This window comes from Python bivittatus, unplaced genomic scaffold (assembly GCF_059951505.1).
Source record: "Python bivittatus isolate LINGU-HERP-01145 unplaced genomic scaffold, Pbiv_v1 ctg000580_np1212, whole genome shotgun sequence".
Taxonomy (NCBI): Eukaryota; Metazoa; Chordata; class Lepidosauria; order Squamata; family Pythonidae; genus Python; species Python bivittatus.
Genome location: NW_028277087.1, coordinates 5,179,922 through 5,197,945, shown reverse-complemented (window position 1 = coordinate 5,197,945; position 18,024 = coordinate 5,179,922). Strand labels below are relative to the sequence as shown.

The following is an 18,024-nucleotide window of genomic DNA, read 5'->3' as shown; positions in this document are numbered from 1 at the left end:
ATATTAAGTGCATGACTGAAGGGCACTTATACCAACCATATTTTAATTACGTCTAAATGTACATGACAACAGTTTTATTATTTTTTTTCCTGGCCTCACCCAATACTTCGGAGAACGACACTGCCCCCCCAGCACATTATTCAAAGACAAAGTGCCATTGTTAGTCCAGAAAAAATAAATGCATATTTGGCTTAAATGTTGCATTGAACCCAACACAGCAATATCCTTAGGCGGCATCTCTGGGTTGCAGAAGTAATAAAAAGAAGTTTTATCTACTTAATTTAATTACTTTTTTAAAAGGCTGAAATCTCAGGGGGAGAGGGCCAAATCTTGATTTGGCAGGGTTGCAAGATTTCAGCCACAGAACCCTTGGGTTGGAAGACGCGTTGGAGGTCATCTGGCCCAACCCGCTCCCCAGAGCAGGAATCCTCTGACCATCCCAGGCAAACGGCTACCCCCGTCATCGCTTCAAAAATAATCTGGCAATCTTGGTGGGTTTGGCTTCATTTCTAAATCTTAAAAAGATTTGCATCTTGTGAGATTCCAACCATTTTAAATTTTGGAGGGGGGGTAGGAGACAGTGAGTTCTAGTCCTGCCTTAGGCCTGAAAGCCGGCTGGGTGACTTTGGGCCAGTCCCTCAGCCCAGCTCACCTCACAGGGTTGTTGTTGTGGGGAAAATAGGAGGAAGGAATATTGGTACGTTTGCCGCCTTGAGTTATTTATAAAAATAAGAAAGGCGGGATAAAAAAATCTAAAAAAAACCCTAACTGATGGGAAGGCATTTAAATAGGTTTCTTATTTTTGGTGTTATGTGTAATCCCAGCCATCTGAGATTTAGTAGGAACTGTAAACCTACTTTCTTTGTTGTTTTGCTGCCAAAAACTAAGTGCAGTGCTCCTCTGCAAATGATTCCTACCAGCCGAATGAGCAGCGGCTTCTCTTGAACATGGATGTGCAACCAGTGTTTTGGGGCGACTTTTCTCCCTTTTCTATGCCTCTCTTGTTCCAGCTGTTTCTCCTGGACTAGAATCCTCCAAAAATGATATGAAAAACATGATATGGCATTGATGGTTTACGCTTTGGCTTCTCAGATGCCTTCAATTATTACTACATTTAGGACTGGCCTCTGTACTGATTACTCAAAGTAGTTAACGGTCCCGGCACATTGAGATAAAACAAGCATTTCTCAAAAGGCACAGCTAAAACAAACGTACATAAAAATGCAGCAAGATACTTGGAAAGAATGAATGAAGCAAACCAAAAATAAATTTACCTCCCAGCACAGCTAGAGTAGTCGGGAGTCAGGCAGTGGGCAAATTTAATAAATAGAAAGATAGTCCCTGATCTATAACTTTGGATAGACACAATAGAAAATGATTGTTTTCTATTTGTGTTGGAGAAACAAGGGGTGCTGATACCATTGCTGATGACCAAGACCAGTGTTGTCCAAACTTGGCCACTTTAAGATGAGTGGACTTCAACTTCCAGAATTCCCCAGCCATTCCCCATGCTGGCTGGGGAATTCTGGAAGTTGAAGTCCACTCATCTTAAAGTGGCCAAGTTTGGACAACACTGACCAAGAGGCATAACATCTCATATTCGAGATTATTTTTGGATGCCACCCAGAGACCAAACAAGCAAACCAACCGCAGAGATTGATTTGATCTTTTTTTTTTATTTTTCCCTCTCACTGCAGACCCAGCCATCATAGCTCCCCAAGACGCAACGCTCCACATTGGCGCTTCATTCACGGCCAACTGTTCCGTCACGGCCACTTCAGGCCTGAAGGCCGAGGACCTTTATTGGACCCTGAATGGCCGGAAGCTCCCAGCTGAGACCTACAAGGTCCTGGGGGCCACCACCCTGAGCGTCACCCTCTCCCAGCTGAACGGATCGCGGCAGCAGTCAGGGGATAACCTGGTGTGCCACAGCAAGGAAGGCGGAAGCATCTTGGCCGGGTCGTGTCTCTATGTAGGACGTATGTCTGAGGCTTGATCAGATGGGATTCCCACCGCCCCCATTCCCTGGGTCACATATAGATGTGCAAATGGGAGCTGCAGGGAATCCTTCCAAAAATCATGATTCCCTCTCCTTTAAGGTCCCAGCTGGTGAGCTGAACCGTGCCCCGTTGCAGGACTTTCTGTGCAATGCTTCGGGTTCAAGGGCAAAAAGGCACGCTGGAGCAGGGGTTGCTGCAGCTTCTTAAACCAAACCCACCTTTTCTTGGAATTGCACTGCAGCTGCAGAAGGCCGGGAAAATACCCTATCGAAGCATCCCCCTGTTCTCCCAAGCCCTTTTTTCCCTTTTGAATCTGAAGTGCTTCACAGCCTTAATTCCCAAAAGGGGCAAGGTTGACAGGGTGATGTCCTAGCCATCGTCTTGCCACTTTTACGACACCCCCCCCAACCCTGTGCCAGCCAGCCTCACCATTTACTCCCCACTGTCAGCCAGCCTGTCCATCATGCATTCTTCCAAAAGCCTATTCTGTCCCACTCCTATTTTTCCCCCTCTCAGTCCCATAACCATTAAGTGCACCCAGTTCTGACTGACTGACTGACCTTTGTGTACATGTATGTGTGTGCCAGAGAGAGTGAGTAGGGAGGGAGATGCTTTTTACTTTTGTAATCGGGCCTGTGACTGGCTTATTTTATTTATTTATTTATTTACTTATTGATTTCTGCCATGTCTATAGCCGCCCGTCTCATTCCAAGCCACTGGCTTCCTCTTGTACATGGTGGATCAATGCTGTTTAGGGACTGTAAAAGTTCAGGTAACCACTAGAGGGCAGCAACCTGCTTTCTGCATCCCTCTGCTGCCTTCTACAGGCCCTCGGTCAGGGAGAACAGGGTTCCTCCCGGGTGTCTCCAGCACAGTGTTTTTCAACCTAGGCAACTTTAAGACGGGTGGACTTCAACTCCCAGAATTCCCCTGGGAGTTGAAGTCCACACGTCTTAAAGCTGCCAAGGTTGAGAAACACTGTGCTGGAGACACACATGGGAAACCTACCAAATTCTCCTTGAGGCCTTCTTGGAAAAATATGGCCACTTCAGGGAGAAGGATTTTAGATTAATCTGCCTTTTGTTTGGAATTGGCAGCTTTTCTGGGAGGGGAAAAATATATAAGCTAACTGGATCCTGTGAAACTGACTTGTACTGAGCCACAGGCATAGTAGCCGTAAGTTTCATATTTTCTGTAAGCCAAACATGGAAAATCCTTTCACACTTATGATCATTATAGGAATCCTGTAAAGTCACGTAGTATGAACCCCCATCATAGATGGGGCGTGCTAGGGCTGAAAACAAGAGGATGCGGGAAGCGCTTTGGGGCTTGGGATACAAAGGGCAGGAGAGAGGGTTCTGGAGCCTCCCGCCTCTTGGATTAGGGGAGTTGAAGTCCACACATCTTAAAGTTGCCAAGGTTGAGAAACACTGGTTTAAAGCATGTTTGTGGTGCTGAAAAACTGGGTATCCAGGTCAACACTGTTTAGCTTTACTGGTGATGGATCCCAGGCCTTTCTCATCATCTGAAACCAGATCCTGAAGCTGCAGAGTACTAAACTAGCCACCTTCAGACTGCAGAGGAGGTGTTCTACCCATTAAGCTAAGCTAAAATACTAAATACAGTACTAAAAGCTGGAAAAGGCCTTCTTGAACAGGATTGGATGCCGTGAAAAGCTAAACCTTTGACCAGGTTTAAACTAGCTCTTTGTACGTGTTCAGCACTTCTTTGTCTTTCCAGCTTAGCTTCTGAGACCTTTAACCGATATGAGAAAGTTTCTGCTCTTGGGAGCTGCCATGGAAGAGGAAAACACTCCATTTGGACCATGACAGTTGTCCAAATCAATATATGTATGATTTTTATCACAGGCTATTTTTAAAGATCGGGTTTTGGAAGGATGGAAACTTCAGGGGGAACAGCCTTGTTGTTATGCAAAGGACAACTGCAGGCCATGGTTTAAAATTTCTCACCCGTGCCAAAAGAGAGCGGCACCGCTGTTTGAAAAAGCAAACAAAACCGTCCTTTTACTATTTCCTAGCTTTTGGCATTTGGGTTTCCCTGTAAATATACGTACCCAGCTGTAGAGATATATGGATTTATTTATATCTTTCAGTGCCCCCCGAAAAGCCAACCAACATCTCTTGCTGGTCCAAGAATCTGAAAGACCTCACCTGTAGATGGGCACCTGGAACAGAGGGCGAGACGTACCTGCATACAAATTACACCCTGAAATACAAACTCAGGTAGGCTGAATGACCCGGGCACAGAAGGGACGGAAAGCTGGCGATCCGTCTTTTAGAACAACGAGACGCACCCTGAGCTGCATTTCTGTAGTCATGTTGGATTTCAGACAATGCTTAGTCTGATGCGTTCGATTCTCGCTCCCAGCTAGGGTGGCGGTGAAGGAGCCCGGTTAGGGAATTAGTATCTAGAAGAAAGAAGTCCACCTATCCCGTTACATTAAGAGCTGCTGCCTTGCGGCTCTGCCCTTGGAGGAACCTCAGCAGCCCTTCTCAGCTCTTGTTTGCCCTAAGTGTTGGGCACTCAGAGGTAGACTGCTTCTAAACATGGAGGCCTTCCATGATGCGGTAACGCCTAATCCTCAGCGAGCTTCTCCTGTCTGCATGTTCTTCTAGAGCTGGATTTTTTGCAAGATAGACTGCTCTTTTTTCTCCAGATTAGTTACGACTGGAGGGTTGGAGAGAACGCCCAGGACTGTTTTGGACTAAAGAACCCCTCTTTTGTAGGTGGTATGGTCGTGACAACATCTGCCAAGAGTATCACACTGCTGGCCCATATTCCTGCCACATTCCCAAGGATTTGGCCCTTTTCACACCTTACGAAATTTGGGTGGAAGCATCCAATCGACTTGGGATGGCCGTCTCGGATGTGGTGATGCTGGACATTGTGGACGTCGGTAAGAAGGTCCTTGCAGTTGGCCAACACTTCTTGATGGCAACTGTTCACAGTTGGATGGCCAAGCTGTTTGATGCTTCCCCTGGTCATCTATGAAGCCATCACGGGCTGGTCCAGGGAGGCTAACTTGTCCCTTAACAATTTCAGATGGTGCAAAGTTCAGCTTTTGTATCCTTTGAATGCAGTTGGTTTTCTCTGGGCAACTAGGCTTGGATATTACTTCTGTGTGAGAATGAGGGGGTAAATCCTTACGATGGCAGTCATCTTCCTCCATGGCCCCATTGTTAGCCTCCAGCCATTGATTCTAACAGGTGGGTAGAGTTCCTAAACATGGAGGTCCCATTTAAACGTGGCTCTGTACTCCATCAGTTCCTGGGAAGAAATGTAGACTTTGGGTTTGATTGTGCTCTAGAGGAAGATGCTGACTTGTCTTTCCCACCTGTGAAGCGAAACAGCTTTAAATAATAAAGATACCCTAGAAACTAGGAGGAAGCTGGTTGAGCCCTGAGTGGCAGGAGGTAAATTCTAGCCAATCACCCCTAACAGCGGTTCTTTGCATGCAATGTCACGTCCAGGTGCTGTGATCTCACCTGGGATATGACGGATTCATTTGCAGAAGTAGAAGTTTAGGCATACGGAGAAACAGGTCTGTGACATCTCAGGAAGGAAGTAGAGAGCAGGAAATAGGTTATATGTGAGTGGAATTGCTCCTAATCTAATTAGGATCGGGTTTTTTTTCTTTTCTTTTTTCCACTGCTTTTTGCTCCATTCCAGACATCTGCTGCTTCTTAACTCCTTCCCTTTCAGCCTGCCCTTCCGAAAGTTCAAATCTCGCCAGCCCCAGCCAACCGCTAATAGGAGACGGGCTGAGATGGGACGGAGCAATGATAGATATATAGGTTCTGCGTTGTAGAAAGGAGGCGATCCGATTCGTGTAAGGCGAGAAGGCAGTTCCAGTTATCTCTTTAGTTTCATGTGCAATCAAACCTCTCAGCACAGATTAGAGCAGTGTTTCTCATCCTTGGCCGCTTGAAGATGTGTGGACTTCAACTCCCAGAATTCCCCAGCCAGCCTTGCTGAAGTCCACACATCTTCAAGCGGCTAAGGCTGAGAAACACTGGATTAGAGCTTCAATTTCAGCTCTTCTAAAATTGGTAACAAGGTGGGACAAGGAGCTGAAAGCCCCCCTGCCATCCAGGAAGATGCCCGATGCATCTCTGCTTGATCCATTGCTCTTTTGGGGCTCCTTCCAACCAGCGCTCTTTCTGCACGGCAGAAGCAACGGTGATGCAGCTGCTCTGGGAGATTCGGCCCAAATCCTGGCCAGCCTTATTCTTCTAGCCTGCTTCTGTCCAACGATGCGTCCGGAGCAGCTAGGGCTGAGTCCTTGAGGCGCTTCCTGCAAAACCCACAAGAATCGGAGGACAGCAGTTGTCCTCTTCTAGGAAACATTGCTCTGGTTTTCCCTGTTTTCCTGCAGCAGCCATTCCCAGTTAGTCCTGTAAGAATGCAGGGCCTGGACCCCACTTAGCACAGAGATTTGTCGCTTGCCAATGAAGTATTCAGCTAGGGACAAGTGGTCCCCTGTAATAAAATGTTGCGACGTAGAGGGGCTGTCAGCAGTCAGCACTCCTTAGCTATGAGCACGTCCCCCGTATAGCCCTCTTCCTCAATATTGTCTCAATATGATATACATCATCACCATCATTGTTATTTTAGATTTATATGCCACCTCATTTGGGAGCTCAAGATGGCATACACAGCTCTCCTTCCTTGTCCTTGCTCCTTCCTGCTACTTCTTCCCACAACAACCCTGTGAGGGTTTCCATGCTGAGCAGGGACTAGAACCTGGTTCTCTCTGCTCCTAGCCCAGCAGCTTCCCCGCTACACCTAATTGGCTCATGGGCTGAGAGGGAAAGTGGGATTGGCCCAAATTCAGCCAATGAGCTTCTGCAGCTGAGGGGCGGGGCCCTAGAACCTGGGTCTCCCTGCTCCTAGCCCAGCAGCTTCCCTGCTACACCTAATTGGCTCTTGGGCTGAGAGGGAAGGAGGGATTGGCCCAAATTCAGCCAATGAGCTTCTGCAGCTGAGGGGCGGGGCCCTAGAACCTGGGTCTCCCTGCTCCCAGTCCATCCCTTTAACCATTACATTGTCTTGGCTCTATTTGGCTCCCAGCCTGCTGATAAACTCCCTACTGGATACGATTGTGCCATTTGTTTACTCACAAGCTGCTTGTTGGTAATGGAGGAACAAAGCCTATCATCCTGCAGTCACCTGAATCAGAATCCAGCTCCAGCATCTGGCTTCCTATGTAACAGACAAAACCAGTCTGGGCTCTGAATGCCAGATGTTTGATTGCACTCCAAATGCCTCCCCCCCCCCCCGGCTTTCCTAAAGCAAATTTAAATCATTTAAAATGTAAATTAAATCACTGGCCTCTCACAAGATTGCCAAATACCACACAATGTTGGCCCTCTTGCCCAAGAATGCTGAGATCTTGCAAGAGAGTTTTGAAATCTGGTGAGAGTTGGTGGCAAAATGGGTGATCATTTAAAATTTGAAATCAGCAGGGCCATCTGGGGAAACTTGCGGATCCCGGCTTTCTCTGCTTTATAGGCTCACACGCAGCCTTTAGTCCCAGGGAGGTGCATGGGACGTCTCACTGATCCTTATGCAATGTGTTCACGCTGTGAGCACCACGCACAACACCCTTGTTTTCCCCATGGGGAGAAATCTCCAAATCTTTCATTGCATGGCTTCTTTTGCAAATGGTCTATGTAGTCCACCGATTCGGAGGCAAGGTATTATGAGTTCCTCCAACAAATGACTGGGAGGTGACCAGCACTTTCCATGAGCATCCCAACTGCTGAACCAAGTCCATGTTGAACGAAGTCCGCCTACCCCATCACTCACGCAAGGCAGCCATTTCAGGAGATGACCACCCTGTATGAAATCAGATCAAGGCTGCAGGATCTATTTCACCTTGCTTGCCTCCAGTTCTTCTTAGGAAGGGTTTCCCAGTCTTCATTCTGTGTTTAAGTGTTGACATGTCCCCCCTTGGCCCTGTCTGTTCGACAGTCACAACCGATCCGCCCTCGGATGTCCACGTGAGCCGTGTGGGAGACCTTGAGGACCAACTCAGTGTTCGGTGGAGCGCGCCGCCTGCCCTGAAGGATTTTCTCTTCCAAGCCAAATATCAGATCCAGTACCGAGTTGAGGACAGTTCAGAGTGGAAGGTGAGTCTCCTTGATGGGGTGTGCAATTTATTCCGCACCAGGACAACCATCGACTGGAGTAATCAGTGAGGAACTGCAGAGTGGTGGGGCTGAAGCAAGCCACAAAGGGGTTGGGAGACATTCTCCCGCCGTGCCCTTTTTCCGTGGTTTTCTTTCTCTTCTTGACTTTCCATGCTCCATTTGGCACCTCTCATTTCTTTCCCATGCTGCAGGCTTCAGGGAGGGCACAGATGAAGTTTGCAATTCAGGGAGGGGCTACAAGAAGTTGGCACAGGGTTTTTGTTCTCTTTTCTGTGGCACAGCCCACCTAATCATACTGTATATTTGGGGTGGAGTGTTAAAAGTGAAACACTTGCAGTGGCATGCAGTGAAGAGTGGACTTAAAACATAGAAAGCCCTTCTCCCTTTTTATGTTCATCGACATGTTGGACATCAGGGCCAAGTGGGGACAATGTGTTGCACAATAACTGAACACTGAGTTGGTGCCCGAGGTCTCCCACATGGCTCACCGAGGGTGGATCAGTTGTGACTGTCGAACGAACAGGGCCAAGTGTCCCAACCGATCCACCCTCAGATGTCCACGTGAGCCATGTGGGAGATCTCGAGGACCAACTCAGTGTTTGGTTATTGTGCAACACGTTGCATAATACTGGATTTTCAGCACATTGCCAGACAGACCTAAGACCTGATCAAGAAGTCGAGGAAACAGGACTCAGCATAGACCATGCCATGAACTCTTGAGTAGCGATGCCTTGGCCAAGCTGATGAGGCTCCAAGGAGCATTGTGCCAACACCCTGGCACAGGTTACCTGTTAAACAAGTTTTGGAGGAACAAAGGGCATGGCATAGTGGAATACGCCAGGGGCTGGCATATTTTGGGGGCACTGGGGTAAGGCATCATTTTTAAATAGGTGGGGTTGAGTTTGTAATGTTCCCGTTGGGGGTTTATGCTGACACTGCTTTCCTTATTTAATTTTGAAAAGAGCGGGAAGGGTTGGCAGCCACTCATGTTAAGACTTCAGCCATTTTTCTTCTTTTCTGCCTAAGAATGGTGGAAAACCGTGCCGAAAATATGGGGCGGGAAATGAATAAATGTTGTTACTACTGCATAGTCCAAGGGTCTTCGGGGATCGCAAAAAAAAAAAAAAAGTGGTTTGGGGGCAGGGGGTTTCATGGGGGAGTTAAAACAAGTTAAGATGGCAGCCTTAACCATGCAGTTGGAGACCTATGTGTTTTTTATGTGCTATGCCACATGTGAAAAAGGGGAGGGGTTTTGATTTCAAGGTTGAAGGTGCCATCTTGACTTTTTTGACTCCCCCCAAGGATGGTGCCCACATTGGGCCAGTCCTGAACAAAAGGAGCCGGAAAGGAATGGATTAAGAGAGCTGTAAAGGAAAAGGGAATACGAGGGTGGCTTTGAACATGTTTTCCAGGACAGGAAGAGTGGCATGTCTTACAGTGCCTTTCTGAACAAGGTTTCGATTTTTACTTTTGACTGTGATGATGGTAGAAATCAGGTAATTGGGAAGGAATACGTTAAAGCGTAAGTTGGATGTCTCTTCTTTGAAGACCCTCCAACTCAGTGTTTCTCAACCTTGGGAACTTGAAGATGTGTGGACTTCAACTCCCAGAATTCCCCAGCCAGCAAGGCTGGCTGGGGAATTCTGGGAGTTGAAGTCCACACATCTGTCAAGGTTGAGAAACACTGCTCCAACATATAGTCAAAGTTTAGGTTAACAAATACTTCTGAGTCAAATTGTTTTCTTTCAAACTAAAACTGCCTGTTTCAGCAGACTGATTATCCTGTCTTTAACCTTGGTACATTTTACGAGTTGAACTCCTACCGTTAGAAGTAAGCGTGACTAGATTTAATAGAACTTACTCCAATATAATGAGACAAAAGACTGCAGGCATGTCCCATAAAATGGCTGGAGTATCTGATGGAGTTGTTAAGCAGAGTGTTTTCAAAAAGAATATTAAGAAAATAGTCTGTGCAGACAGTGTCAGTGCAATATAGTATAAAGAATTCTTTAAATCACAGCAAAAATAGGAATTGGATTTGGGAGATAAAGGCACTAGACAGGGGTGGCTGGGGGTGAGTGTAAAAAAAATCAAGATGGGGAATGAATGATTGAGGTCCCATCTCTTTTTTTACATGTATCACATCTGTATAAGTCCCTCTTGCGAGTAAAAATCTGCCTGTCCAGTACAGTCTTCCTTGCTTTGAATTCCCACCCTGTATGCGGTCTGATTGCCCCCTTTTTATTTTTAAGATGTTGGTTAAAACAATTTTGTTCTACAGGGGATTTGAATAATAAGGATGTTAAAGGAGCCAGGTTTAGGCTATCGATCTGTTTTGTTTACGTATTTATTTTTCAGCATTTAGGAGATACAATACATGCTTTTATTGATTATATTTTCCGCCTTGTTTTCTGTTGTCAACTGTCCAGAGTCTTGAGATAGGGGCAGGATACAAAAGGAATAAACAAATAAATAGAGAAAAATAAAAGCACATTACAGAAAGAAAGCTAATTGGAAACATACAATGGAAACAATACAGTAATTACAAGGAAAAAATGTAGAACTGGGATTAAAGCATAAAATGAAGTGGCTTTTAAAAACAGTAAACTGTTTTACAATAAAAAAAAAACTTAGAATGGATAAAATTATATATTGGCTTCTAATCTTCCATCAGACCTTTAGTTAAAGATTGTATGTTCCCAGCTGCATAGCAATTTGGCCTAAAGATTAAGGAAAGGGGAAGGGGACTGGAAAGGAAAATTATTGCCAATCCCGAGCAGATGTGACAGATTCACTTGCACTCAGATTAAAGTTGAGGAAGATTATCCCAGAAAATCGAGAAGATAACAAGGAGGGGGAGTTTGAAAATAGAATGGTGAAATGTCAGCCTCACAAGGGAATAAACAAAAATAAAATGTAGTTTTGTTTAAAAGAAAAGCAATCTATCAAAACCAGATCTATTAAAAATTGTTTATGAGCCAAACATCCTGCCCCAAGGGGGTAACTTAAAAAAAAACATCCAGGATCAGCTTCAAAAATGGAAGGAGAGGGAAAGCCACAATAGTCATGAAATTCTTCGAAAGGTTTTTGGACACCTAAAAGCCAAGGGAAGTGGTAAAGTGAGCTCTGGAATTCAGATCAGTCCCGCTCTGATTCAGTAACCGCTCTAGAATTGTATGTCTTTTGGTAAATGACTTTTAGGGGCAATCAGAAGGGGCTGGCATGTTTTCAAGTCCCAGGATACTTATGAGGTCACCCCAAATAGACTGAGTGTACACTTTGCATTAAACCATAATGTTTGACTTGGACTTCGCATATTGTGCAAACTCTCCACGGTGGTTTGTCAAAGCTGGCTAAAACAAACCATGCGTTAGTGCAGTGTTTCTCAATCTCAGCCACTTTAAGATGGGTGGACCTCAACTCCCAGAATTCCCCAGCCAGCATGCTGGCTGGGGAATTCTGGGAGTTGAAGTCCACCCATCTTAAAGTGGCTGAGATTGAGAAACACTGCCTTAGTACATAGGGTAAGCCAGCAAAATCTCTCTTAGTTATGCTCTTTGCATTTTTTTTCTTTCATCCTTTATATTTTTTGCATCTTTTTTGTAGCCCGGCTCCCAGTTTCCGTCATTTCCACATTTCAAACTTCTGGCAGAAGTCTGCCCTCCAGAAAAACAGGCCCCCTTTACAAACCAAGTTGTGATTGCTTTCCCCCGATCAAAGTGTTCTCCTCCCTTCGGTTCCAATGCGCCTTATGTGCAAAAAAGGCTAAGAATCATAAGAATCACCTGGGGTCCCTTGAAGTCCTAAACTCTCAAAAATCCGATTTCAGGTACAATTTTACGTTTATACTGCAGTCCCGGGAATGAGAAAACTCACCTCTTCTGCATCAGGGAGAGTTTTCCACTTTTTATGAATGAATTCACCTTTTCCCCCTTAGAATTTTAAAATACCATAAAAGTATAAAAAATTAAAGGTAAGAAAAAAAATAAGAAAAAGGAAAGAAACAAAAAAAGAAATATGATGACTTCCACCCTTTTTTCTATCCATTTTACCATTTCTCCTCCCTCTTTTTTCCCTCTTACTTTGAAATTCCATTTTCCTTCCCTTTTAACCCCTTTTAGTCCTCAGATCCGTAAATCATCCATTCAGCCTTTTCTTCTTTCAACCAAAAGTCCATATAAGGTTTCCAGGCTTTCAAAAAAGGTTTTATTGTTTTTTTCCCTGACCTAGAGAGCTTCTCACTTCTACACAGTTACGTGCAAAGTCTACACTTGGGTGGACGGAAGGACCAGGTCTCTTTTGAAAGCCTTGAAATTTTCCTTTCTCTTGCTAGGTTGTCGACAATGTGAGCAACCAGACTTCGTGCCGGCTGGCGGGCCTAAGACCCGGGACGGTGTATTTTGTCCAAGTCCGCTGCAATCCGGTTGGTATCTACGGTTCAAAGAAAGCCGGCATTTGGAGCGACTGGAGCAATCCCACGGCAGCCTCCACACCTCGGAATGGTGAATAGGCCCATTCCTCTGTCCCCACCTTTGCAAATGTGCCGGCGTTCTGCTGGCTAGTGGTCTGGTCACCGTGGGGAGCACCAGAGGTCCCCCCAAGCGGAGTTCCTGCTGCTTCGCCAGGTGCCTGCGTTCTCCTGGCGAGCTTCTTGGGAACCCTTCCAGCTCGCAGCTCAGAGCCTCTGTCACGTTCCTCTTTCCAGAAATCTGAGTAGACGTCCTGAGAATCTGATTATATGTCAGAAGTAGGCTTGTGCTGTGTTTAGAGCCTTGGAAGAAATCCTGGTCTTGTGGAATGCCCTGCACCTGGGTTTCTTGTTCCAAAGCCAGCTGAGAAGTCCACAAGTACTTGGACATCAAATGCGGCACCAACTCCTCCATTCTTCCCACATCCTTCTGCTCAAATCCTGGCTTTTAGGACACCTGATGGTGGGAGGGGGAGGAAGGAGGGACGATCCGCCACTTTTCCTGAAGAGAACATATATTCTATTCCCCATTTTCATCATGCACAAGATTAATCTCTGTCGGGATGACTTAGTTACTGAGGACGGGGTGAGGATGAATCGCGTGTGTAAGAACAGATAATTGAGATGATTTCAGGGTGAAGTTGGGGAGGTAAACGAAAGCATGCAATCTAACTTCTTTAAAAAGGAATGAAACAGGCAAGCCACATGTGGATTTCTCCCTGTGAAAATGATGGTTGAGTTTCCAAGGTTGTCCATAAAATTGTTTGCTATTTTTTATTTTGATATACCCTGATTTATCTTGGAAAGTGAGTAAGACAGCTTGCAAATCAATGGTTTAAAGCAGCCTTTCAACATACCATACACTAGATCAGTGTTTCTCAACCTTGGCAACTTTAAGACGTGTGGACTTCAACTCCCAGAATTCCCCAGCCAGCCTGGGGAATTCTGGGAGTTGAATTCCACACGTCTTAAAGTTGCCAAGGTTGAGAAAAACTGCATTAGATGTATGTGCATATGCATACATTAATTTATGTATGAAATTAAAATAGCAATTATCCCATAGCACGACTACCCAGATGGGTTAGAAGCCTAGATGCCCTATTTACACGCCGTAATAAAGTTGGTTAATTTTAATATTTGTTCGTTTTTTGGTGTGTTTCAGTTACTATATAATTCAGTGTATAATGCAAACCCAGGAATAGGTTCCTTACAGTCAGGTTAAAAGCATTTTGTGAATGCAGCTGCTGAGTAGCCTTCTTTAAAAAATCTTCACCGATGTCTTGCTACTTGACAGTTTGGAAGGAATGGGCTTCCTGCAGGACCTAGACGCTGCATTTTAAAAAATACCACTTTGCTGAATGTAGGAACTGTTTTGCCAGTTCCAAAACATTAGTCCAGCGTTTTGTTTCTTCAAATTATAGCAGGTGAAGTCCAGCATCTTTTGACTGGCACAGGTTGGTGAAGAATGCCTTAGAACAGTGTTGTCCAAACTTGGCCACTTTAAGATGAGTGGATTTCAACTCCCAGAATTCCCCAGGCTGGCTGGGGAATTCTGGGAGTTGAAGTCCACTCATCTTAAAGTGGCCAAGTTTGGACAACACTGCCTTAGAACAAGGGTGCATAACTTGGCTGGGGTGAAGAGCTGAATTTTTTAAAAATTGCCTCTCAGAACAGCAGGATGGGCAGCTAGTAATGTCACAGGCCCAGGCAGGCCCCCAGTCTTACCAGATTTTCAGGGCATCGTTGGGGAGAGGTCGGAAAAATCAAGATGGTAGACACAACTGGATAATGAAAGCCTTGCCTTTACAGCAGTGTTTCTCAAACTGGACGACTTTAAGATGGGTGGACTTCAACTCCCAGAATTCCCCAGGCAGCATGGCTGGCTGGGGAATTCTGGGAGTTGAAGTCCACCCATCTTAAAGTTGCCCAGTTTGAGAAACATTGCTTTACATGGATGTAATATGTTCCACACATGTAAAAAACAGTTGTGCAGTCACCCTGAGCCCTTCTGTGGACCCTCCTGCAGATTTTAATGGTTTTGAGGGGGCTGGCAACTAAATGCCAGTTTCGAGCCTGTAGCCAAAAGAAGGCAGAGCTGCACGCCAGTCTACATGGCGCCTTTTAAAGGCACCTGTGTAGCATCTGGAAGCAGCTGTAGCAGTTGTACCTTTAGATCCAGCAGGGCTGTTCTTACAGGGTCTATTTATTAATTGATTGATTAAATTGATATAGCCTAGTATGTAAATTTACTTCTAGTAGCTGTGGTATTCTTCTTGGATAGTAGTAAACTTCTGCAAATTTCTCCTCTTTCCTCTTCTCCTCCTCCTCCTCCTCTTCCCCCTCCTCCTCCTTCCTCTTCCTCTTCTCCTCCTCCTCCTCCTCCTCCTCCTCCTCTATTATTATTATTAGTAGTAGTAGTAGTAGTAGAAGTAGCAGTAGTAGTACTGCTGGAGCAGAGAATGTGAGTAGGTTCGTAACCTGGTTTATACTTTGTCTGTGGACTTCTTAGAGGCATCTGATTGGTTGTTGCAGGAAATGGAAAGGAAGCTGGGCTAAATAAATCTTTGTTTCTGATCCAGCAGAGCAATTCTTATGTCATAAAGTCTTCTTCTTCTTCTTCTTCTTCTTCTTCTTCTTCTTCTTCTTCTTCTTCTTCTTCTTCTTCTTCTTCTTCTTCTTCTTCTTCTTCTTCTTCTTCTTCTTCTTCTTCTTCTTCTTCTCCTTCTCCTCCTCCTCCTCCTCCTCCTCCTCCTCCTCCTCCTCCTCCTCCTCCTCCTCCTCCTCCGTCATCATCATTTTTATCCTCACCCTACAGCATTCAAAGATAGGTCACGTTTGTGCATGGAGATTTTTGTGGACCTTTTTCCTGGCCAAAGAGCCCGTGCCCATCTTCAATCCCCTCTCTGTCTCCTTCAGGGCGGACGCCGGGGGTTTGCGAACCCAAGAACGGAGAGCATAACAACACGCTACGCCGAGAGCTCAAGCAATTCTTTGGGTGGATGCGCAAACATGGAACCTGTGCCAATTTGAGCATCAAAATGTACGATCAGTGGCGGGTGGCATTGCAGAAGTCCCACAAGACCCGGAACCAGGTAGAGAAGGACTTCTGAGTTCTCACTGAAAACGGGGGGCCATTCAGCCCCGCGTCCAGGGTGAACCACTCAGTGACTCCAAGTGATTACTTACCTGCTCACAAGCTGGAAGGCATTTTTGCTAAACTGAAATTAAACTGGTTTTGGGGGGTTTTTTGGAGACTGGATGAGGTAAAAATGACAACCAGGCTGTCTAGTGAAAATTATTGAGGACTAGAACCTTATAGATACATGGAGAACTTAGCTCACATCAAAGAGAGGGCAGACAAGACATGCTCAAATTGTAGACGGATCTCTCATTTTGGCGCTTACGGCTGCACAAGTGGCCCATTTTCACATGCAAATCCTGATTTGGGAATCAGGAGATGGGTTTGTAAACAGGCACTTGCAAATTCTTTCATTATGAGTTAAAAGACCCACCGCTTTACAGAAGATGATGATGATTAGATTCTTATCCCTCTTTTTAAAAAATTGTATTTTGGTCAACTCAAGTTGGTGAACGTACCGAATACTCCTTCCTCCTCCTATTTTCCCCAGAACAACCCTGTGAGGTGGGCTGGGCCGAGAGAGAGAGACTGGCCCAAGATTCACCAAAGGGTGGTTAACAAATGAAAATGCAGACGTTGCTTTGAAGAGCCAGACACTTTTGTAGAAGTGGGTGGTCTACAATAATTGTGCAAATAAACAAATAGGCCTGAGGCTTTGTCAATTGTGGGGGGGGGGAGGCGGGATAAGGTGTCCTGCTGCTGCCACTGCTGGCCACATCTGGTTTTAACCCTCTCTTTTCTCGCCAGGTCCTATCCAGCGATAAATTGTAGCTTTGTTGGATAGTGGAACAAGGAGTTTCTCTTAAAAGCCAACCCGCTTGCTGGATCTGGGCCTGCCAAGGATACAAGCAAGGGAGCACAAGGACAGCCATAATCCAGGTGGCTTGTGTGGCACTGCCAAGGCTGTATCACCACCACAAATGCCCTTTCTGCACACCAGCAAGAAGCTGGCTGGAAGGCCCTCCGCGCCTCTTCCCCCAGACAGAGTAACTCTAAACCAGCTTCTCACCGTATGGTGCTCTTCAGCCGAGTTGGACTACAAGTTCTCTAATTATTCTAGGAGGAGTTGTTCACCCTCGTTGGAGAGCATTTTGTGGGGAGAAGAGCTTTTCGTGCCATTTTTTTTTTATAGTGCCAAGATAAAAGCTGGAGATCATCCAGGTTTTCCCATTTCCCATGCCGTGGGGGGGGGGGGGTTCTGCTGCTTCAGAAAATTCATTTCCATCTTACACTCCTCCATAATGAAATTGGAATCAACAGCTGATTGAAGAGCAGAAATGGCTAAAGAAGCGTGCTGTGGAATCAGGAAAAAAAAAAAGGTTTACATTTAACCCCCACATTTGGGAAGAGGAGAATGGGCAAATGGGTTGTGAAATTCCACATTTTTTTTTCCTACCTTGTGAAAAATATCAAACGCTCAATATCTGTGTCATTTCTGAAGCTGTGATTTAGGGTGTTAGTTTTTTCCTCTGCAAGTCTGTGAGGTTTTGCACCCGGAGCCAAACCCACGCCCCTCCCATCCTTTGAATTGACTCCACTGCCTCCCCTTTTAATCAGGCTAAACCAGCATCCTTGTGACCAACAAAGGCAAAAGGATGGGAGCAAAGGCCACAGCCCCATTATTCGTTGCTTCCAACAGTTCAAAAGTTATATGCCTCTGACCATGGAGGCTCTATTTGGCTCCCATAGCGAAGACAGACAGAGCAGACCCTCTTTCCTCATATTTTATCCTCTATTTTCTACAGCATCTAGAATAGACCAGCCTCCCTAACTTCACTCCTTCCAGAAGCGTCGGATAGAAATACTGCCACTCCCAACCAACGTGGCCCTGGTGGTGGATGATGGACTTTGTAGTTCAGCAAACTGGAAAGCCCTGTGCTGGGGACTTATCTGGGGCTAGTTATTAGAGTTTAGGTTTACAATCCAGAATTGAGGAGGAGGGAACTGGAATACCCTCTTCAGATAGGTAGGGTGACCACCCAAGTAGGTTTTAAAAATGCCCCCGTGATTCCCGTCCCCCCCACAAACCCAGTCTGTGCATGCCTTTCTTAATACCTCTCTCTCCTCGCAATGGAGGTTTGGATTCAGGCCCGCGGGGGGAGGGGTGTCCAAAAAAATGGGGTTTGCAACTACAGACCCAGGGCTGCCATCTTGACTTTTTTGAACTCCCCCAGCGGGTGCCCATCTGGGGCTAACTAAGGAAGAAAAGGTCTGGCATGGTCAAGATAATAAAAAAGAGACTAG

The 18,024-nt window shown here is 45.7% G+C and overlaps 1 protein-coding gene across 1 annotated transcript in view; it reads left to right on the top strand.

Annotated features, from left to right (window-relative positions):
* Positions 1–18,024, top strand: part of CRLF1 (cytokine receptor like factor 1) — a 43,635-nt gene extending 25,611 nt beyond the window's left edge. The window contains exons 2-8 of the mRNA XM_007438022.4: positions 1,698–1,979; positions 4,114–4,243; positions 4,748–4,917; positions 7,995–8,152; positions 12,507–12,675; positions 15,558–15,733; positions 16,528–18,024. Of these exons, the coding sequence (XP_007438084.1) occupies positions 1,698–1,979; positions 4,114–4,243; positions 4,748–4,917; positions 7,995–8,152; positions 12,507–12,675; positions 15,558–15,733; positions 16,528–16,551 (1,109 nt within the window). The 3' untranslated portion in view covers positions 16,552–18,024. The remainder of the gene's footprint in view (positions 1–1,697; positions 1,980–4,113; positions 4,244–4,747; positions 4,918–7,994; positions 8,153–12,506; positions 12,676–15,557; positions 15,734–16,527) is intronic.